The following is a 24,011-nucleotide window of genomic DNA, read 5'->3' on the forward strand; positions in this document are numbered from 1 at the left end:
CGCCAAACATCCAATTATTCCCAAGGTTCAGCATTCTCAATCAGATAGTCGATCGATTCAATTCAGCATCGGTTAAATCACGCAAAGATTTATCTCCAAACATTTTTGCAGACATTATGGAGCAGAAACTGTAAGCACAGATGTCCGCAATTACACTGGTCAGAATTTTGATACTGATCATTGTTATATGTAATTGTTATACCCCTTCCAATATATCTTACCAATTCCATTGGAGGTTTGAGATTACCGAAACTATGAAAATATTGCACAGCTTTGCCGTTTCTAATATGAGCTACCCAATGAGTACTTGCATTCAATCGGGAATCCAAGTTCAATACAGCACATTCTCGCAGCCGAGGACCACAAGTTGGCAACGTGTCACGCATAAAGACTCCACGAAAATGTAGACTTCTCAGTTTACGGAACATTTTTGAATTCCCAAATCGTATAATGCTCTATAGCAGGGGTCTCCAAACTTTGAAGCCTTCGGGCTATAATGATTCTTTCAGTTTGTTCCAAGGGCCAATTTCTGCCCTTAACTATATTTCTAGACTAAGATAGTCGCAAAGTGCGTGACCTAAGCAAACTTACATATAACAAGGCTAGCGGCGCAACTGCAAGTTAGTCTGCGTAGGAAAGTCGAAAGAAGCGAAACTGTCTATTGTGAAATAAAGTAACAACCGTCAATAAAAGTATTTTGATTTGACCTATTGTTTTCATGTGTGATTTGTTAGTATGGAAAAGAAGCGAAAAATCGACAGTGAATGCAAAACGTTCCAAGAAAAATGAAACTTCCAGTATTTTGTGATTGAGTCCAGTAATAAGGAGCTATGTTTAATTTGTAATGAAATCATAGCTGTTCTCAAAGACTATAACATCAAACGACACTATGAATCGAAACATCTTCAAAGTTACTCCAAGAATACAGGAAGTTTGCGGAAGGAAAAATTTGAAGATTTGAAACGCGGACTCAAATCGCAGCAATCTTTGTTTACCAAAGAGAATACTGAACAAGAGTCTGCAACTCGCGCCAGCTTTCGTGTGGCTCTTGAAATCGGAAAACGTAGCAAACCATTCACCGATGGAGAAATGATAAAAGAATGCTTCATTGCAGTAGCCGAAGAAATATGCCCCGAAAAGGTAAATTTATTTAAAAGTGTCAGTTTGTCAGCAAACATCATCTCAACTGTCTAACAAAAATGGACATCATGAGTGGTTTATTCTAGCATTGGATGAGTCAACGGATGTGTCAGATACTGCTCAGATGTTGATTTTTATTCGCGGAGTAGATAAAAGCTATGAAGTGTATGAAGAATTTCTTGATATTGATAGTATTCACGGCACGACAACTGGAGCAGATATTTTGAAGGGAGTTGAAAATGCCATTGATATAAAGAACCTTCGATGGAGAAATTTGATTAAGATGCCGAGACATTCGACAAGAACAACTCAAGGATCCAGATGTCGCAAAAATCATAAGTAGCTTCGAAGATCCCATTGATAAAACTATTACCCAGTGGACTAATAGAGGTTACATAATGTCCAATGGAGTCGCAGTCTCGAGAGCGATGCGATAAAGTCCTTCTGGAAGAAATTTACATGAGAAATGGCCTTCCACGCAAACTTATTTCGGACAATGGAGTTCGGTTCATCTCCGAGGTCATGCAGCAAGTTTGTTTCCTATTGAATGTTAAACAATCCTTTATATATCATCCTGAAGCCAATATAGTAGAACGAAAAAACATAGGCTTGAAACCAAGACTCACGATGCTTGTGAAAAACGACCACAAAACATGGCCTCGAATGTTGCCAACTATACGGTTTGCCACGAATACCGCTGAAAGTGAGAGTATCGGCTATACTTCAGCTTATCTCAGATTTGGTCGAGAATTGAGAACCCTTGATGAAGTTCAAAATGACTTACGAGTAATCTTGAACTTTGATAATTTTGTCCCACAGATTACTCCATACTTACAAGGTATGGCCATTACTTGGCAAGACGCTAGGGGTAATCATGATGTACAACAAGATCGACACGAAAGGTATACCGATAAAAGGCGAACAGCAACTACACCTTATATTGAAGGATGCATAAGCCCGTCGTAGGACTACGAAAGAGGGGCCAGACTTCGATAGAATCATCCTTCCAGAGATTAATTGTGTTCTTTCCTGAGTCGTAAGCAGCTACCTGCTATCTGATAATTGAAAATGTTAGCGGAGCTACTTAAGACCGATGAATAGATAGAATTTTGGGGAAATTTCTGTTCAAAAGGGGTAATTGAAAGCGTTAGCGGAGCTAACTGGATTATTGAATAGATTGAATTTTGGGGAAATTTCTATTTAGAAAGGGTAATTGAAAGCGTCAGCAAAGCTAACTGGATTGATACTAAACAAACTGAGAGACAGAGGGATATCGGAGAGCCGGTATTATCTTCTCATACTTGTCGGAGAGGGAGGTAATACTGGAGAGGGAAGGAAGTGTCAAATCTATTATAATAAGTAGTGGTGTACCCCAGGGGCCGGTGCTGGGTCCCACTCTATGAAACATTCTATATGACGACTTCCTGAAGTCGGAAATGCCTGACCGAATAAAAATTATCGGTTTTGCGGATGATGTGGCCGCGATAGTGACAGCAAAAACAGAAGACCTTCTGGTGAATTTGACGAACAGGAGACTGGTCGGTTCTCATGTCGAAACCAAAAAAAAATCTACTTCAATTATTACGGAAGATACGGGGGTGTTTCCATGAGAAGTGAAACAAATTCGAATTTTTTAGGACTGAAATTTTTCCAGGAAAAAAGTATAATCGTAATAAGTTGGTAGTCCTGATCACGAGTCTGAAAGAATTTTGAGCCTATTCTGCCCCCTAATATGTTTTACCATGAAAATGGGGTGTTCCATCGCGAGTGGAGGACAGTGTATATCACTTTGGCCAACCCCATTCAGGTGGTAGGTGCATTTTAAGCATTTTCATCAGTCCAGAGAGTTTCATCGTTCTACCTCGAATATTACGGAAGATACGGGGGTGTTTCCATGAAAAGTGAGACACACTGTATGAATACGTTATAGGCAGCCATTTTGTGTGATGGTGGATGGTTTTTGAACTTGCGGGTATGGTGGAGCTCGTTTGTGTAGGTTTCCTGTATATTGCCATTTGATATTGTGTTTTGTTGTAGTTATATCCGATGGTTATGTCCAGGTAGTTAAGTTTCGAGTTGTTTCCTTCCTCAATGCTAAAAATCAGTTTTTGATTTGTTTCGTTAATTTCCTTTGTCATTTGATCTATTCCTATTCCATTGTTTTGTGATATGTACCATTATCCTTTTTCATCATGTGTTTTTATTATTGTTAAGATTTTCTCGCCTAATGTAGGTTCTGTCTTTGTTTTGGTTGTACTTTAGGCAAATTTACCTAAAGTCCTGGAGTTCCTGCACTGAGGAGTTCGGACCGCATAAAAGGACAAACAACAGGTTGACACGTTCAGTTTGAGTAGAGTATTGTCGCAACTCAGTACTCGCTTGGCTATCAACGAGAGGATTTTATTCGCTGTTTCACCCATTCATTCATCCATCCCAAATAATGAAAGAACTCATTTGAAACTTAATTAAATATTTATTGCGAAGAAACAGAAAAAATAAACACACACTCAAATGACATTGCGACTTTGATCCGGTCACTGTACTGAAGTGAAATGCTCAGTATGCAATCTGTGCAAAGTTTGCGTATTCTATATCCTGTAATCGGATCAATTTCGATGTCTATGAACTTGAAATATTAAAAGATGGAATTCTGAATACTGAGTGTTCTTGTGTTAAAATATTGAAGTGAGGTTGAAATATCTTTCAATTCATGTATTGAATGAATCTGAATTATTTCATGATTATTTTCTATATTTGACAGTATAGATGATGACAGCACGACCAGCTGTCGAAGGGGCTCGCATATAATTAAATAGGAGTTATAAAGTATATAGCTAACCATGAAATCATTATGAAAAATAAGTCTATGACTGAACAAAATGGAAAGAATACTTTTTGACATCAATTTGTATAGCTAACCATGAAATGAATAATGATAATCGAAATAAACAATATGTACTTTGAATAAGTGTCAGCATTCTGATTATGATTTATTCAGAGTACCGTTGCAGACTGCTCAGAAGATTCCCAGATCTATGAAAATAGAAAATTGAAATTCAAATAATTGGTACGTTACAATCGACTAGCAGTTTAAATCAACAAAAAGGGCGTCTTTGTGTCCGTAGTGCCTCACAAATTTGTTGCAGTCCGAGCATTGTATACTGTATATCCCGTTTTGGTCTTTGTCTTCTTCTTTTTCATAGTTGTTTATTTTTTGTATTATCTTCGTGTTCTGCTTGTATGTGATGTTAATGTTCAGTGGTTTGAAGATGTTTGTTAGTTTTTTGGTTTGGTGTCCTGCGTACGTAAATGCTGTCCATCGTTGTGTTGTTTTGTCTGAATAGATAAGTACTCTTTGATCACTCCCATATTGATTTCAATTTGAGAGCCACCAGCCACCGGTAGACAGCTGTTTCATATATATATATATATATATATATATATATATATATATAAATGCAAATAGAGATTTTATCGAGTGTGCATGATATAAATCAAAAATTAAACAATTTGTGGACACAACACTCAAAAAAGGGGGCTGCACCGCGCTGATGAGGCCAATAGCCAGAAACACGTGTCCGCGGTTTGCCCCCTTTTTTGAGTGTTGTGTCCACAAATTGTTTAATTTTTGATTTATATATATATATATATATATATATATATATATATATATATATATATATATGTTGAAATAATTCTTCGGGTTTGTTCCGTGTGGTGTATTGTCATCCTCGGTGGGAATGAATTTCGTAACGTTTCGACAAAGTCTCATTTGTCATCCTCTGGTAAAAAGTCATCTGAGTAGGGTCAGACGAATTTCGAACACTTAGCAAATATCGCCAGAGGATGACAAATGAGACTTTGTCGAAACGTTACGAAATTCATTCCCACCGAGGATGACAATACACCACACGGAACAAACCCGAAGAATTATTTCAACATATTCCTGTCCGTGAGAACCTTCGATCTAACATATATATATATATATATATATATATATATATATATATATATATATATATATATATATATATATATATACTATCAATTATATATATATATATATATATATATATATATATATATATATATATATATATATATATATAATTGATAGTGTAACGACCGTATGTATGTATAGAATAGTAGTTTTTCGGGGATTCGGTCTGATTAGAATAAATATTTACTCTTTTTAGCTGCCCGAGCTTTCGCTAATGTTTATTAGCTTTATCGAGGGCTGTAATAAAACAGAATACCTGTGCTATTTGAGAATATTCAATTTGAAAATTTCAATTTTGAAAGAAGTCTTCAACATCAAAATGACAACTTTTTGACATTGAATAATGTGAAATACTTTTTCAAATTTTTATTATCGTTCATTATGGGGATTTATACTGTGTTACTATTACAGGATGTATTCAGATTTATATTTTTTGTTAGTAAAAATGAATAAATTTTGCTGAGGTTGTCGATGTCTGTCTTTTTGTTGATATTGTTTTCTTTAATTTTGATCTCAGCCATTTCCAGAAATTGCCTTTTATTTGAATCTGGTTCGAAATGGAGAATTTTGGTTTTAGTATAATTGGCTGAATGATCATTATCTAGAACATGTTGTGTGAGTGCACAAGAATTTCGTTTTAAATTTTTACAATTACTTTTATGAAGAGCTATGCGGGTTTTCAAATTGTTTTTTGTTTGACCTATATATATCTTATCACAGTTGTTGCAGGGAATTTCGTAAACTACATGTGACTTTTCAAATAACGGATCTTCATCTTTCAATTTCGAATGTAGTTTAGTTAAGGGTTTAACTTTCCTTTGTGAAATTTTTATATTCTGTTCTTGTTTAAATACGTTTATGATTTTGCTGGACAATTCAGGGACATAAGGAATGGAAAAGTATTTGAAATTTGGATTTTCAGCTTTATTGTTCTCTCTGATGTTTTATATATATATATATTTTTCATGTCCTTTTTATATTACAGCCCTCGATAAAGCTAATAAACATTAGCGAAAGCTCGGGCAGCTAAAAAGAGTAAATATTTATTCTAATCAGACCGAATCCCCGAAAAACTACTATTCTATATATATACATATATATATATATATATATATATATATATATATATATATATATATATATATATATATATATATATATATATATGTATATATATATATACAGGGCTATTCAAATTCGTTTCTGTACATGAGGATCTTTTAGACGATAAGAGATAGAGTGTCGGTTGAAGTATGGCAAAGTTGCATATTTTGTAGACCTATTCAATGATGTAAAGAAATCGAATATAGCTCTCTTGGTACTGGATATATACTGAAACAACAAAAAAATCCCAAATCATTTTTTGCCTATATCTTCTTTATTTGCAGACATATTGGTAATCTGTCCACATTTTGCCATTGGCACTTGATGTGGGCTCTCAGAATATATCCATGAATCTTTTATACAAGTTGTCATCTGACTTGGGCCACTCCCATCTTTGAATTTACAAATACGGACCTGTATTTTTTGTTGTAGCTTTTGGATCGTAGACGTTCACTTTATACTGAGAAATTAAATTAAATTTTATATTTCGGGATTTTTCGGTTATATTCGATTAAAATTGTGTGAATTATTCCCTATTCAATTACGGCCCTGCAGTTGAATAAAACCACAATAGCAAATTGCACGTCTCCCTATGTACCATAGAGTTTTTCGAGAGTTTTTTTTCATTTTTAGTTTCGTATTTTTTCCATTGCTCTGAGCGTTTTCTACAATGAACATCGAGAAACATATCTACAACAAAAACATATTTTATGTGTTTTAATAAGCAGAAAAAAATGATAACAATAACAACTTCCTAAACGAACGCTATAATTGTAATGAAAATTGAAATGAAGTAATTTATATAGGTACTCAAAAAAATTATTGGCGCAATAAATGTTCCGAATTGGAGTCGTTTCATTTCGAGACAAATAATGGGACGATAAGATGGTCTGCAAGATCACCAGATCTTACAATTTTGGACTATTTTCTATGGGGGACATTGAAAAATATGATTTACGCTGGCAGAGAGATAGAAAATGTGGAAGGCTGGAGATTGAGAATTTTGAATGATTTCGCAACAATGCAGCAAATTAGTGTATTAAGGGCAATAAATGTTCAAAAATGTCTCGAAATGGAAGGACTCAAATTCGAACATTTATTGCGCCAATAATTTTTTTGGGTACCTATATAAATTACTTCATTTCAATTTTCATTACAATTATAGTGTTCGTTTCGGATGTTATTATTGTTATCATTTCTTTTTCTGCTTATTAAAACACATATATATTTTTGATGTAGATATGTTTCAAATAATCATAAAAGGTTTTCTTATTCGAAGTTCATTGTAGAAAACGCTCAGAGCAATGGAAAACTTATAAATAGGTACCTAAAAATGGAAAAAAAACTCAGTCAACCAATTTCCAGGGCCGTAATTTAAAAAGAAATAATTAACACAATTATAATCGAATATTACCAAAACATCCCGAAATATAGAATTGAATTGAATTTCTCAGTATGGAGTGAACGTCTACGATCCGAAAGCTACAACAAAAAATACAGGTCCGTATTCAAAGATTCAAAGATGGGGGAGGCCCAAGTCAGATGATACCCTGTAACAGAATTGAAAAATAATTTTTAAAAAGTAATCCAACTTCCAAATTCAGAACAAAATTTTATCTAATTGTGTGAGCGAATTTCTTAATAGTCATTTCAATAATTAGTTATTTGGATCAATAAAGGAAGTGGTCCAAATTATTCAGTTGCGATAGTTATAGAGAAATACTTATAAAAAATGAGATGAGAAATAGAATTAAATGAACAATAAGAAGGAAATTGAAAAAATATTAGAACACTCAAATATGTATGTTTGAAATATGTTTTTCCGTTGACAGCTGTCGCAATCCTATGAACAACAACCCTCAGAAGTCGAAACTTGTGCGAGCTAAGGACTAAGGACTAACGAGGTCTTACCTTTCAAAGTGTAATTCCTAATACGGGTTGGATGATAGCAAGTGAAAATTGATCATTCAGCATGAGGCTTGAACCATCGACTCACACATCGGTCGATTAAGAAAGTGAACAAAGCACCCACGTCGAACCGCCCGGTTACCGACCTCGTTTCTGAAGAAAACAAATGATTGTGGTCTGAAATGTAAATGAATGGTTCAAACAATGAGTGAAATAGTAATAATAAAAATTAAAATGAAATACTAATCAGTGGAAACTTATAATCGAAACGTGTCGTGAAGTAGCTTGGTTTGGAATCTCTGCTTTAATTTTTTCTTATTTTAATTTTTTCCTCTGAAATGTAAATTAAACATATGGAAGGAATAATAATGAAAATTGAAGTAATTGGAGGTCAGATAGTAATTTCGAAAGTTAGTCCTTCTAATAAGTATTGATGTGAAAATTTATTCAAAATTGATTTCATTATTAATTGGCGTATTGATGCAGTACTAATAATTGAAATTATAATTGTATGATCATGAAAATGAGTTAATTGTTCTATCAAGGGGGAAGCTCTATCTTGTAATATTATAGTTTTCCAAGTCATCATTTCTAAATGGGGTTCAAATCCAAATCTGCCATATTAGAATTTATGAGTTAGATAAGGTAGTTCCATGTTCGTAGTAACCATGTTCGGCAGGGGAAAAATTTTGTAATCATTAAATAGATGATCTTAATTTATACGCCCCTAAATTTTTTCGTTGAAGGGTAAATGATTCTCATAAACTTCTGCACCTTGATCTGATTTCCTCTCTAATTGAAGATTTTGAATTTTATTGTTCATCCAAAATATTCACACAACGACGATATATAAATTAAGAAAAAAGTAATTCGAATCGTTGATTATGAATTACAGAACAGGTTCCTTTGAATAGACTAGAATACCACCAAAATCTTTAATTTTAACGAACTTCACTATCACTAATTTAGTATTTATTTTCTACATTTAAAATAATAGGATATCTGATTCTAGCTTATTAGACAAAAGTGTTTTATTTATTTCATTTAAGTGATCATGAATTACCATAAATGAATAAGTTATCAATCACACATGTTCATGATAGTTTTAAAAATAACATTGACACTGTTATTTGGATTTTTGATGAAGACATTGTAGGAGGATTAAATACCACAGGTTCTAAAACTCTAAACTTGGTTTTGCACTGTCACTTCTTCCACCTATGCGATATCAAAGAATACCAAAACCTATATTTCTTCAGTTTGCAACCTGGATCTAGACCTATTAGTGACCAATAGTTGATTAAAAATCGATTCATCTGAAAGCTGCAATCATAAGGTAAATACATCATCTTTTCACCGACTCATTCACATCGTACGCATCGTATGGTCACTCCGTATATTTTTTTGAAAAAAGTGGTATTAAGCCGTTTCTATTTAGGAAAAATTTTACCTTTTCAGTCTAATCCCAACTTTGTCACATCCCTGCCACAAACATCCATCAAAGTGGTTTTACAAAAAAAATTGCAGCCATTTGGTCGATGGTGTAGTGTAATCTTTCTAAATATTGGACATCTTGTTTTGCCAACAGTGGACATATTTTGCTATCGTTTGTTGGGATTCCGGCTCTCACATCGTAAAAACGCCATACAATTTGTTCGTTGAAAATGCATTATTGTGAATTGTGTATTTCCAGCTTCAATAGCAAATCACCTGCAACAATGTACAGGGACTTGCTGTAGATATGCTGGAAATGTGTGGAAATCAACAAACAGGATTTGATTAAACTCAACATGCCTGAAGTCCAGTGGGTATGTCCAACGTGTTGAATCACAAAAACTGATACATCCATTGTTATTCAAAAGAACCAAAAATACGAGGACATATTTTCTTTATACTCTATAAATACTCTTTGATGTCAACTCTTCTGCTGATCCTTTCCTTATGAGAGTTTCAAAAATGTTTGAGAAGTTTTGTTTTCATTGACAATATTTATATTTCAAAAGATCTTTCAGGGTTGAATAAAATTTGGTGTCCTATTTGAGAAAACTTGTGTTCAAATTCCAATTCTCCCAGTATAGAAAATATTCATAACAAAACAGACTCCGAATTAGTCTTCATTGGAAATGAAAGGATTTGAATAAAACAATTATTTGATATCATTTTTGGTATAACTTCTTAATCGGTCGATATATCCGTACAATTCCATATTTTTTAGTGCATTTCAATGGAATCCTAATTCCATTCAACAAATCTAGCTCAGATTCATGTCACGCTTCTACTGATGTATATTGTGAAATATTTAATAAAGTTCAATTCATCTAGGTAAATCTGAAATTTTTCTATGAAATATTTTTGATGAGTTCACTCCTTCATCACGAACGTCTAATATGGAAGCTTGATGTAACACACACTGTATATTGACATCGCTATGATTGAAAAAAAAACACATTCGACATTTTAAACAGGTTATAGTCATAATTTCAAATCAAAGATTTTTATAGAATCAAAAAATAATCATACCTCATTCCTAGGTACATGAATAAATAATTTCAGATACGGTTTCATATCATACTTGAATCAGAGTTACTGAAAGGAAATCAGATTATTCAATACTGTGACACTCGTACGATCATGGTATGATGATAAAATTATTTCCATATGACCTGCATAGTTCTCCTCGAATAGATTTTCGACATCACAAAACCTTTTGCGTCAGCACTCTCCCTCTCACCAAATAATATTATTTTCCCTTAAATGGATTCAGGAATAACCTTTCTCACATATTGTTTGTCCTTTTCCAGAGTCGTGGAAGATGCAAAGTGCATAGAAGTATTGAAGAGCGATTCCTTGATACCATATGCCTCTACTCTGCGAGAATTGTGAGTAAATGAAATTGATTCACTTTGATCCACTACCTCGTTGCGGTTACGAAATTGAGAAAAAAAACGATTTTTCAGTGAATGAGTACGGAGTTTTCTGCAGTAGATTTCGATACGTTTTCCGTACGAGATTTCAGTACGTGTACAATTCGTGATGACTACGATATGACGGCAATTATTTGAATTTACTCTTGAAAAACCGTTTTTTTGTGACATATTCCGTTGTTGAAAATTCAAAATCCTTTGAATTACGTGCAATTATTTGAACCTATGAAAGTAGGTGGGACGTGAAGTGTCACGTGATCTGACGCAAGGTGAAGTACCTGCAAAACTGAAGTATTTCAATAAAACATTTATTTTTTAACGGGTTATTTTTGTTTCTTCAGACAGATGTTCGAGAAGTACGTGACTGTTGAAGGAATAAGATGAATGTTCAAGTTTCGCGGGCTACATATAGTCGATTGGCGATTTTTCTCGAACATATGTTCACAGTTTCAGCTATTTAGTATATTCAGTTTGTTGGTGAGAGGCATAAAACTTAGAAATGTTTTGAGTGTTCGGCTATTTTCTGCTATCGAAAAAAATTAATTGAAGAATTTGAATCAAATTTTCTGTAAAAAATGGTATTGAGTGCTCAAAAGCTCTCGAGATGTTGACAATGGCATACGGAGAGTTTACTCTGAGTCGGTTGAATATTTACAAGTTATACAAGTTTTTCACTGAAAGTCGAGAAAATGTGAATGATGACACTCGTCGTGGACGACCCAGCACATTAATAGGAGAGTCAAGATTAAAGAAGCATGCAAAGGTCAAGGTTTTGCTCATTGTTTTCTTTAACTACCGTGGCGTAGTGCATCAGGCATCAGTGCATCTAAAGCAAAACTTGGTTATCTTTACGACCAAATTGAATCACAATTGAGATCTTTCGATAAACTTGGCATAACATCTGATGATTTTTTCTCTGGTTGAGTCTTACTTACCGGAGAAAATTTTAAGAGTTTGGCAGTGCAGTTCCAATTTGATTGAACAACTACTTCGAAATCAAAATAAGATAGGTAAAATGATAAATTCTTTGAGAAGAGAAGTGGAAAATGAACAAATGATTTCACTTGTCAAATCTAGTTTTGATATTCACCAGAAAAAGAAAAATGTTGATTTTAATTTACCGAGTATATCTACTTCGATACCAACTGCATGTGTTCTGTCAAACTCCTGAAAAGCAACCAAATGTGTTTTCTGTAATAAAAGGACTCATTTTTCTACTGATTGAGATAATAATAAAATTAAAAAATTATCTTTTGACGAAAAACATAAACTTTTGATCAAAGGTGGTACATGCGAACCGTTGCTCGTAGATGTTCAGTAAACATTGAATGTTCTGAATGTAAAGGTAAGCATGCTACTTCAATGTACCATCAAATAGCGAAACCTAATGAGAATATTCCACATTCCCACACGAATTCAGAAAATATTGAGACAGTAGAAAATTAATTCAATTATTCTTTCTATAGGGTATTTTTGCAAACGTCAGTTGTCACACTTTGTGGAATGGGCAAAAATCACGTTTAGTCAGAGTCATCATAGATACCGGTTCTCATCTTCGTCTTCGCTAAGACAGGAACAAATTATATATGCTCTTTTTGGTGAAGTTCATTCCGAAGTTATCAATCATCATTGTTATATGGTCACGCTACAAGATTTTACTGCAAAATATGAATGTCATTTTGAAGCTCTTAGTCAAACTGTTATCTGTAGTCAAATTATTTCGATTCGAGAGTGTCCTTGGATGTTAGAACTCGCTGATTTAGGAGTTTCTATATCTGATACTGAAGATGGTCCAATTGAAAATTTGATAGGTGCAGATATTGCAGGGAAACTATTCACTGAAAACCAACATATCTTAAAAAGTGGTTTAGTTGCAATGGAAACAAAACTTGGCTTGACTCTGATGGGTAAAATATCTAGTGAATTGTCTGATGTTCCTGGATCTTTATCGCTGATAGCTACTTCTTTGTTGTGTAGTTTGTGAAATGTAGATGTTTCAGGGATTGCCAAACCCAGTGAAAGACAAACAAATAAACAATATGAGACCGATATATTGAAAACATTTTCCGAAACTATTCCTATAAATGTTATAAAGTTGGGTTGATGTGGATGGATGGGCATCCGCCACTACCAAATAATTTCCACTCTGCAAAACGACGATCAGATAATCCCATGGAAAAATTGAAAAACAATGGATGTTATAACAATCATGATGAGGTGTTCAAAGAATGGATTCAAGAAAAGATTATAGAAAACGTTTCTATTGTAGAATATAATTCTGGTAGTTATTTTTCGCCACATCGTCAATCCAATCAAATTGAACAGCTAGTCAACAAAATTACTTCCTGTTTTTGATGGCTCTGCCAAAAAAAAATCATCCTTATTCAAATCACTGTCTCGAAAAAGAGTTGAATTTGATTGAATTGATTTCTTCTATATTCATTGGTTTCAGACTTAAAAAAGATTGGTGTGATTGCTAATATCCGGAAGGCGTTTTTACAAATTAGTCTAAAGAACGAGGACCGAAATTTTGTGAAATTTTTATGGTACGGTGATTTGCAGATATATCGACATGCCAGGGTAGTGTTTGGATTGTATTGTAGTTATTCATCTCGAGTCATTCAAAACTAAAGATCAGTTTTCATGTTAATAACTGCGTAACAAGTGTGAGCAGTGAGGAAGCATTACATCATTTCATTTCAGATTCTACTCAAGTTTTGTCAATAGGCAAATTTGATCTGCGCGCCTGGGAATTCTCGCTTATAGACCCTCCCGATTCTGATTTTTTGGAAGATGTAGTATCACCTGTATTAGGAATGATATGGAATAGGAGAAGTGATACATTTGAAATGAATTTAGATTTTTTGAAATATTTTTATGCGGAGATAATCACTAAAAGAGTTATTTTATCAACTGCTCACAAGGTTTTTGATCCCATTGGATTTATTTGTCTAGTGCAAATATGTTCTCGTATTTTGCTGCAAAAAAATCTGGAATTTAAAAATTGGTTGGGCTGCAGTGGTTCCTGAAGATATTAAAGAACAATTCCTCCATTGAGTAGGAGAGTTACCTTCTTTGAGGAAAATGAAAATACCTTGATGGATATCTATATCTGCTGCTACTAGGAAAAGCTTGCATATGTTTTGCGATGCAAGTAAAGAGGCATATGCCTCATCACCCGAAGACGATTGTAGATACCAACAATCGAAACGTCGTGAACTAACGTGACTTGGAATCTCTACACTTTTTTATTTTTATTATTTTCTTTTTGCATTCCTTTAATTTTTATTTATTCAATTATTATATTTTTACTTGTAGGTTATTTTACTATCATTTCATTTCAGGTTTATTGTTGCTTAATATAATTGTTATTTTCAACTATTCTTTTTTTTTAATTATTCTTTTTTACTTGTTTCAGGGATTTCAAATCATTTTATATAATAGACAATGGAAGTCCGAACTAGTGAAATTCATCACGAAACATTGTCAATCACCTTCAAACAGGCATATGCCTCTGTTATTTTTCTCAGAACTGAATCATCACACGATGTTTATTTAAAGTTGGTGCAAGCCAAAAACAGAGTAGCACCAATAAAAAGATATAACGATTCCCAAACTTGAGTTGTTGGGAGTCACCATTGGTGTTAGAATGTTGAATTATGTTTTGGATTCTATGGTTGATAAAATGAACTTAGAAATTATAGTAATATCAAGTAACAGCCGAATCAATCAGAAAAAAAAAAGAACTTAGAGATATTCTGCTTGACAGACTCAACTACTGTTCTCGCTTGGATTCGTCGAGAAGATATCTGGAAGCTATTCATATGGAATAGAATTCAAAAAATCCGGAAATCTACTTCAAAATCATTCTGGTTTCATGTACCTGGTCACATGAATCCGGCTGATCTCCCATCGAGAGGTTGTCGAATCAACTCTTATTGCTAAAATGGTGGGAGGATCCAGCTTGGTTGAGAAATAGAAATGATTGGCCAGAGCAAAATTTTGAATTGAACGAAGAGGAGATTGTCCGATGAAGAAAGATATCAGCAAATATATTGTTGAATATGTATATATATATATATATATATATATATATATATATATATATATATATATATATATATATATATATATATTCTATGTTCTATAGGTATTTTTTCCAAATACCAACAAAATCTGAATATGATGGGTTGGATTTTCAGGTTTGTTTTTAATAGTCGAAATCAAAAAAGGTGGTATCAGAATAAAAACTTAAATCACTGAACGTGATGATTTATATGATTTTCTTCATTCTATTTCACTACCTTCAAGACATTTGGTGACTGAAAAAAATTATTTCCACCAACATGCTGGAGTACCAGTTGTACTTTGTAACATCAGAGAATATTTTTGGATTCCTAGCAGAAGAAAAGTTATGAAAAAGTATTGAATAAATGTATGAAGTGTAGGAGATTTAATGTACATCCTTTCAATGTTTCGAGTACAGCACTACCTATTGATCGAGGGAAAGATGCTGCTATTTTTGAAGTTGTTGGGATAGATTTAGCTGGTACTCTTTTCTTGCGATCTAAAGAGAAAGTTTAAGTTTGGATTTGTCTTTTCACATGCTCAGTATACAGAGCAGTACATTTAGAGATCGTTATATCATTGTCAACTGAAATTTTCATACTCGCTCTGAGACGATTTATAGCACGGAGGGGCGACCATCTACCATTCATACTGATAATGGCAGACATTTTGTAGGCACTGAAAATTATTTGAAAAAATTGGATTGGAATAAGGTATCAAAAATTAGTGCAGCGATAAACGCAATGCCTTTGACTTACCTTCCAGAGAATAATGATCTGGTGCCATTTACAACGTCGATATGCTGATTCTACAAGAAGGCAATGAAAATATCTGAAGAAATTGAAAATCTTGAGGAGGAGATTCAGAAACGAATATCTAAGCCAGCTAATATTATTCAATAATAGGAAACAAAATTCGAGAAGTGAAAGTGGGGGATTTAGTTCTCATCGAAAATGAAGATCTAAAGAGACTCGATTGGGTATTATTGAAGAGGTATTAGTAGGGAAGGATGGCAAGATTAGACTAGTAAAATTGAGAACTTCGAATGGACACTTGATGCGACCAATTCAACGATTGTATCTTTTGGAGTTGGATAATCAAGAAAATGAGCTTTCGGAGTTTAGAGCACCCCGTTTTGGTCATCATACAGGTCAGCATCCGAATCAGTATCCGCGTTGGGATTCGAGAACTCGTAGTCTGAGACGTCCGCCTCATCGGTGCCGGTGACGTGCAGCACCTGCAGTCTGGTATCAGGCCATCCTCCGGGCTGCTCGTAGTGATGAGGCTCTGTGGTGGATGGACCTCATCTTTTCCAATGGTCCAGTTGTCAGGTAACCTTCAGGGCTCCAAAAATGCGTGGGGCTCGGTAATGGAATCTGCTTGCTGGTAAGTTACTGCCATGTTGGACATAGCTTAACAACTGAATGTTTCATCTGATACTCCCTACTTTAATAACTTTTATACTTTTGAGAGATAGTGGGGAGGATTGGGGGAGGAGTGGGAATGAAGTGGAATGAACTGTTCACAAGATGTGTCCCAATTGATATTTTTTCGGGAATGGAAAGAAGGGAGGAAAGTAAACATGGCCCAAACACGCAGTGCCCTGTTTACACCAACCAACTCACGTGTACTCCATGAAAAAAAGGATCTAGGGAAAGGAAATGAATGAAGTTTATGTTCCAACGTCGTTAACTCCCTTCCTGATCCGTTCTTTGAGAGCCTTCATGCGGTCGCTCATCTCATTGACCTCCAAACGGTACCGATTCGTTGAATCTGCCTAAACACGCTACACCTTTTCGACTTCATTGATGCTGATTTCCACCTCAGCTATTTCAGTCAACAAAAGCCGTTTCTGTTCGTCGCTTACGTGCTGCAATTTTCGCCAATTTTTCGTCGCTGCCCCGGATCGTCACCAACTTTGCCTTCCTCTCTTGGCATATTCTGCTGAGTTCAAGCATGTCCTCGAATAAGCTGGAGCTCCTCTGCGACAATTATAACTCCAACTGGCTGCCAGAGGGTTGGGCAGAAGTTACCTCCTGAACATTTGGCGCAGGCATCAGTGGCATCAGAGGCCAGTCCTCCTCAAAACTCCTCCATTTACCACCTCCACTTTACCTGATACGGGAACTAAATGCTGAGTCCGGCAACACTGTTATATTATATTCTCGCATACGGATAGCTTGATATTATCGTATCCCATATTATGCAATACGGTTATATCTCTTCAATACTTTGTATTGGAATTGGAATGAAACAATATGTATTACTGATATTTTTCATTTCATAATCTATATCACAATTGATATTCACAGTGGGAATGTGAAACATATATATTATATCAATTCAGAGTTTCGCAGAGTAGATTTATCATATTGAACTAACTAATCATCTGATTGTTCTTCCAATAATCTTATGAGCTGATTCAATTTTCCATTAGAATCCACTTCATGATTAGGCACAGTTTTGAGGTGTCGATAAAGAATTTGAAATTTAGTTCAGGGCTGATTTGGTAGAACACAAAATCCTTATTTCCCCACGGTAATGTTTTTGTGGTATTGAGGATGATGAATCGCTTATCATCCTTGTATGATAACTCAACTTTATTACACATTAGAGTATACACATCATGTAACTCACTTCGAAAAGTGCTCATCTTACGCAATAGGGCTCCACCCGATTCGACTATTCTCCTAAAATCATCAAGTGACATTTGATTTTGTATGACCGACTTTTTTATTGCTTTTGCCTTCTTCAATTCGTCACTGATGGATTTGACATGATATGCTTCTGCGCCGGTACCATAAAAACTGAAAATTGGATCAATAGGGAATTCATCTTTCCCAATATTGGCTCAGTTATAGGCATAGCAAACTGATTTCCAACTTCGTAGTTAGATGTATCAAATTTCTCCACATTTTCCCTAAAGGAATCATAAAAGTTTTACGTGAAAATTTTGAGAATGAGAGAGTCGGTATCGGTGTAGAGGAGAGAAGCATTTGGTCCATAATGTTTTTTTTATGAATTTATACAAAAACTCATACATAACTGTTTTAGATAAATCAAAAATACTGAATCCAAGATGAAGGGGTTTATTGTAATATATTTTCACTTTTTCTATATGAATGACGACAAAGTACTCTGAGAAAATTGAAAATGTTTGAAAATTTGGTCGAGCCATGAGAGTATTCGAACCAGTGGCACGCCTTATAGACTCCCAATGAGTCAAAAGCCGGATGCCATTCCTATTTTCAACGTTCTCCATTGTTTTTCCAAAGATATGATAAACATTTATGGCTTGATCAAATTGATGGATGTTATCGTTAATGCAGTAGCGTTAGTTACAAATGAAAGTAGTAAAAACATAGAAAGTTCCAGTTCTCTTTTCTTCATTTGTAGCTTGATTTCTCATTAGGGTATTCAGGTCTACATATTTCTTCAACCATGGTGATTGATTGAACGAGAGGACTTTAAGAGTCCTCATCACTATCAGTCTATTTTCAATTGCCTGCCTCAAAGCCCTATGATGAACAATGTATTTTTTCTTATCATTCAGATTAGGTATTAATTTGGGTATTTTTGAATGCAAACCGGGAGGAATGACGCTCTATACAGGGAATGGCAGATCCGAATGCGCATCGTGGAGTTCTTCAGGGTAATGGACACATACTTCCAGTACATAACCCCTAAGGGTTATGTACTGGACTATGTACCATCGTCTGGAACACATGATATCTAGTTGAAGAATTTCTTGTTCGTAGAGCCATCAAAACCCACCTGTCGGTTATGGTTGGGACATATTGTGACGATAGAGGTTCGTAGCGTCCAAATAAGTGATGAATGATGATGCTTCATTTTCATCATAATCTGGCAGAAAACGATTATTGGCAATATGCTTTCTTTCAGAATACTTACTAATACTCCCACGAGTGCCCTTTTGGAAAAAAGTCATCATGTGAATATCCGTGAGCAATTCCAGCTCTATACCGGTGTATTTGAGCATGGTATTCCAAGAATGGCCGGGAGAGGTTAAATGGTGGGCTGTATCTAGTTTATATTTATCCAGACATATATTACGGAAATTTTCGAAAATATCGCATAAAATCAATACATCTGATTTGCCCTCTCATAATCATTATCAGATATATGTTTCTCATTCAATTGGTCATAAAAATCGGATTTTGATGATAGCTCAGTACGATCTAACGTAGTCAAATATTTAACAAAACTGTAGGGAAAAACTTTCTGTCTCATCTAAAAAAAAATTTTAATTTTTCAGAAAACACTTTCATGCAGTGATGACGCCATGAATCTAAAGTTATTGATAAATCTCAGCTTTGGAAATTGGTTTTTCAATTTACCAAATTTATCTTTTGTTATACCCATCAATAGATGCTTAGTGAAAGAAATGGTATTTTCCTTTATTTGACAGATAAAATTGACCTTGTTCTCATGAACAAGTGGCTGTCATAGCCGCTCAAATTATGGAAAATTATTAGAACGAAATTCGGTATGGCTTCATTAGCACGATACGATTCAAATATGTATAGTGGATGGCGCTCAGGTCAGACTCTAGTCTGGCTACAAATACATTGGCAGCATCCGCTCCAATGTATTTACAAATTTGGAGGCTGAATCATCGAAAGAACAACGAACTTGGTATGAGAATGAGTATGGCTCGTGAATAAATGATTTAATTGTGAAGAAACGTGTTGGATCCGGTTCATTTGTACGTATTGGCTTCAGAATTGATTCAAAAACAGTATATACTACTGAGAGGACTTTCAACTGCCTTTCGAAATTTTCAAATTTCAATATATTTTCCGGTACGGCCCTACCACATTTATCAATTTTGACTTGCGTTGTCGGAATGATGGTACAAATTAAATTGCAATCATTCAACTGATGTCGCAATAATTTGCGTCCGTCTGAGAAATACATCAAGCACCCTTTACAGAGAAACATGAATTTTTTGATGAAACTAACCTTGGTAGATCTTTTATCCAGCAATAATACCTTTTACCAGATTCATCGGTGATGTTCAATAAATTTACATGGCGACCGAGTTTCCGCCTTGCGTAATAAAGAAGACCCACAATTTCATTTATCGGTTTGTTTTTTTTTCGAGATTTGTTTCTAACCGATAAACATTGGCTGAACAATTATTTCTATTCGCAAATTTTTGGAATTCATTGTAATTCCATTGGAAAATATACCGGGTGTCCCACATTTTATGTGACAGGCAATATCTGGTTTGTTGAAGGAGATACACAAAAATGTTTCATACAAAAGTTTTAGGAGTTCATGAGAGCTATATTTTGATATAATTTTTAAATATACAGGGTGTTTGGTGTGGGTGCTACAGACCAAAATTCCATTTTTTAAAATAAAACGCCCTGTATATCATTACACATTCAGATGCTACGTTAAATTCTGATATCATTTCATGTTTGGTTTTTGAAATTCGGTTACGACGTTGTTGAGTTATTGCTTAAAATGTAAAGTCTTGAGAACGACTATTATTTTTAAAAATATCTCATACAATTATTCTCTCTGCATCAATCACATGAAAATTAGTCAAAATTTTGGGTGTTCGAAGTAATGGTTTCAATTTTGAGTTGTGGAATTCAGTCAGGAATCATTTTGAATATGAAACAATTGCGAAATTGAAAGAGGCGTATTCGAAAACAAATCTTTAATTGATAACAATGTAAATAATATAACTTGATAAATCATTTCATAAGAATGGTAGGTACCTAGAAATGAGTCATAAAAATTGTTCAAAGTGATGCCCATTAGATATTATACAGGCTTCGAAACGTCGAATCACTTCTCTCGTACAAGTTGCTCTTATAATATCAGGCGTAATATCACTGCACGCTAGTCGAATTTTCATTTTCACTACAGGGGGAGTAGTGAAAACAATATCTTTTAAATAACCCCATAGGAAAAAATCAAGCGGTGATAAATCTGGGGAACGAGCCGGCCACCAAATTGGACCCTTATGACCAATCCATCTATTTGGGTACGTTCTATCCAGATATTCAGTAACAACCTTTGAATTGTGAGGAGGAGCACCATCTTGTTGCCACCAAATTCCTTGTTGTTCTGCTATGGGAATATCTTCCATCAACTGGATCAAATCATTTTCTAGAAAATGTAAATATCGCAATCCATTGAGATTTTCATTGAAAAAGTAAGGTCCTATGATGCGGCCATTGAACAATCCACACCATACATTAATACCCCAAGTAGTTTGAAAATTACTTTCGCGGACCCTCCACAACTCCATTATTGTGGAATCGCGATTCATCGCTCCACAAAATTTGACTGAATATGTTATAGGACTTTCATGTAATATTACCTGAATACAAGCAATGAATTCAAGTTGTCGTTCAAAGTCCGTGGGTTTCAAACCTTGTACCAACTGAATTTTGAATGGGTGCTATTTATTTTCTTTCAGAATTCTCTGTACATTAGATTTACTCACACCGACTTCTTCTGCAAGAGTACGGATAGAAACATGTGGATGAATAATAATATAAGCCAACACATTGATCTCTAAATCTTCAGTTCTAACAGATCTCGTATGATGACGATGCTTTATAGTAGAAGGAAATGACCAAGTTCGCAATTTTTCTACAACTCTCGAAAAAGTCATTCGTGACGGAATGAGTCTGTCTGGAAAACGTTCTTGGTATAGACGTTGTGCTTGACGGCAGTTTTTCTGACATTCCCCAAAAATTAATAACATATCAATGCAATCATTTGGACTAAACGCGAAAGGCATACTGGAGTTTTCGCACAAAGAACACAGTTACTGTTTTGCAAAGAATCACTGAATCGAACTGACAAGTAGATACAATTCAACAACATTTGTTACTATGGCATCAACAAGCATAAGCTACTTGATGAAATTGTGCAATATGAAGCAATTCACCCTCAAGTTAGTCACATTCTCAAGAATTTCAATATTATATTCAACTGATATCGATATCGTATCGTAGAGGTGAGAATAATGGTTTGTATTCAGTAGTAGTCTAGTTCAATTTAATAAAAGATATAGACTGGATTCGTGTACGAGTAAATAAGTTTTTTTGAAACTTTATTTTTAAAGAAAAGTGCAATAACTCAACAATAACCAAATTTCAAAAACCAAACATGAAATGATATCAGAATTCAACGTAGCATCTGAATATGTAATGATGTACAAGGCGTTCTATTTTAAAAAATGGAATTTTGGTCTGTAGCACCTACACCGAACACCTTGTATATTTAAAAATCCAACATCAAGTACATCTCTGAAGTCTGGATATGATCCTACTTCAGAAGTTTTCGTTTGCACCGGTCGCAGAGCTGATGTCACCGCCCAAGCGAAAAAAAAATGATCTACATTTCTCACATTAACTACTGCCCCCTTCAAAGCGATGAATTCTGGAAGTTTGATGTAGGATGCTACATCAGAGGCTATATTTGTTGATGTTTACTTCGATAAAAACAACTTTCTCCAGAGTCCAACCTGTGAACACATTATTTGTTCAATGACTAAATTATTTCAGATTTTTGTAGATAATATACCTGAATCACGTTCTTGAAATTCCACAGCTTTTGCAGACAACGTGTCGACAAATGTCCTATATACCTCTCCAAGGTTGCTTGATTGATCAACAATTTTGTTTTGGCTGTTGAAAGACTTCACCTCTAATATTTCCTGCTTCTGAAGTATGTACCTCCCAAACAACTCTAAGTTCACTTTCAAGGTGTTATCAACTTGAACCATTCGATCAATCAAAGTCACAACTTCATGCCTCACTTCATTGAAGAAAGATTGATAGTCTGAATGCAGATTCTTACTTTCGACCCTGTATCGAACAATCCTATATTTAAATGCGCCGTTGATGATTTTTACACCATCTTCAAATTCCGTACAGGAATTTGCTCTATGCTACAATGTTTAGAGGTGCGAATTCATCCTATTCACAGGCCCCATTCCATTACAATAGTTGCACAATTCCTGAACTGCACTTGATTGGACAGAATCCGCACTGGGTCGTTTTGTTGGAGGACCTGCATACACGCAATACGCGCGATATCAAACTGACCCCCTCTTTTATATGTTCATTCGAAAAGTGGGGGAGAGAAGGTGAATACATGAGCGCCCTGAAATTAACTTCAGCAAAGGCACATGATATTGCAAAAGGTCACTCAAAGTCAAACTGAAAACACTACCTCAAAGTCAAATATAGCATTTTGCGTCCTTTCGCAGACAAAGCATTTTGCGTCCGCCAGAAATAATGTCTTTGGAATGAATATAATTGCGTATATTGAATATTTATGTTATTTCAGAAAAGAGACACTATTTCATATTTCTCTATTATCAAAAATAAAATATACGATTTGTTCACTTCCTGTATATTTTGTTTACATGTCTAGCACTTTTTTGCATCCGCAAATGAATATTATTTGTACATAACAACTATTTTGCATCCGCGATGTTGCCAAAGAATCAAATCGTAAGGTACCAATTCAAATTTAGATTTCACCACTGTCATTTATGTCTTTCCCGACATATGATAGGACGAAAATGAGTAAGTTTTATGAAAATTTTGTGAATAGTCATGTCAATAGTCAAGTTATTTGGATCAATGAAGGAAGTGGTCCAAAATATTCAGTTGAGATAGTTACAGAGAAATACTTATCAAAAATGGGAAGAGAAATTGAATTAAATGAACAATTAGACAGAAATTGAAAAAATATCATATATATACTCAAATACGTATGTTCAAAATATGTTTTTCCGTTGACCAGCTGTCGCACTCCTACGAACGACAACCCTCAGAAGTAGAAACTTGTGCGAGCTAAGAACTGAC

The 24,011-nt window shown here is 34.6% G+C and overlaps 1 protein-coding gene across 3 annotated transcripts in view; it reads left to right on the forward strand.

The window, feature by feature from the left end:
• The window catches only part of LOC111514274 (lutropin-choriogonadotropic hormone receptor), a 796,850-nt gene that overhangs the window by 411,039 nt on the left and 361,800 nt on the right, over nt 1-24,011 (forward strand). For 2 of the 3 annotated variants that reach the window (XM_074176962.1, XM_074176963.1), the window contains one exon: nt 10,954-11,031. In XM_074176962.1, the coding sequence (XP_074033063.1) occupies nt 10,954-11,031 (78 nt within the window). Of the gene's footprint in view, nt 1-10,953; nt 11,032-15,949; nt 16,531-24,011 lie in introns of those variants that run through there. The other variant, XM_074176965.1, reaches the window with a different exon arrangement.

This window comes from Leptinotarsa decemlineata, unplaced genomic scaffold (genome assembly GCF_025532065.1).
Source record: "Leptinotarsa decemlineata unplaced genomic scaffold, Ldec_3_MD MMD2_P_RNA_scaffold_14, whole genome shotgun sequence".
Lineage (NCBI taxonomy): Eukaryota > Metazoa > Arthropoda > Insecta > Coleoptera > Chrysomelidae > Leptinotarsa > Leptinotarsa decemlineata.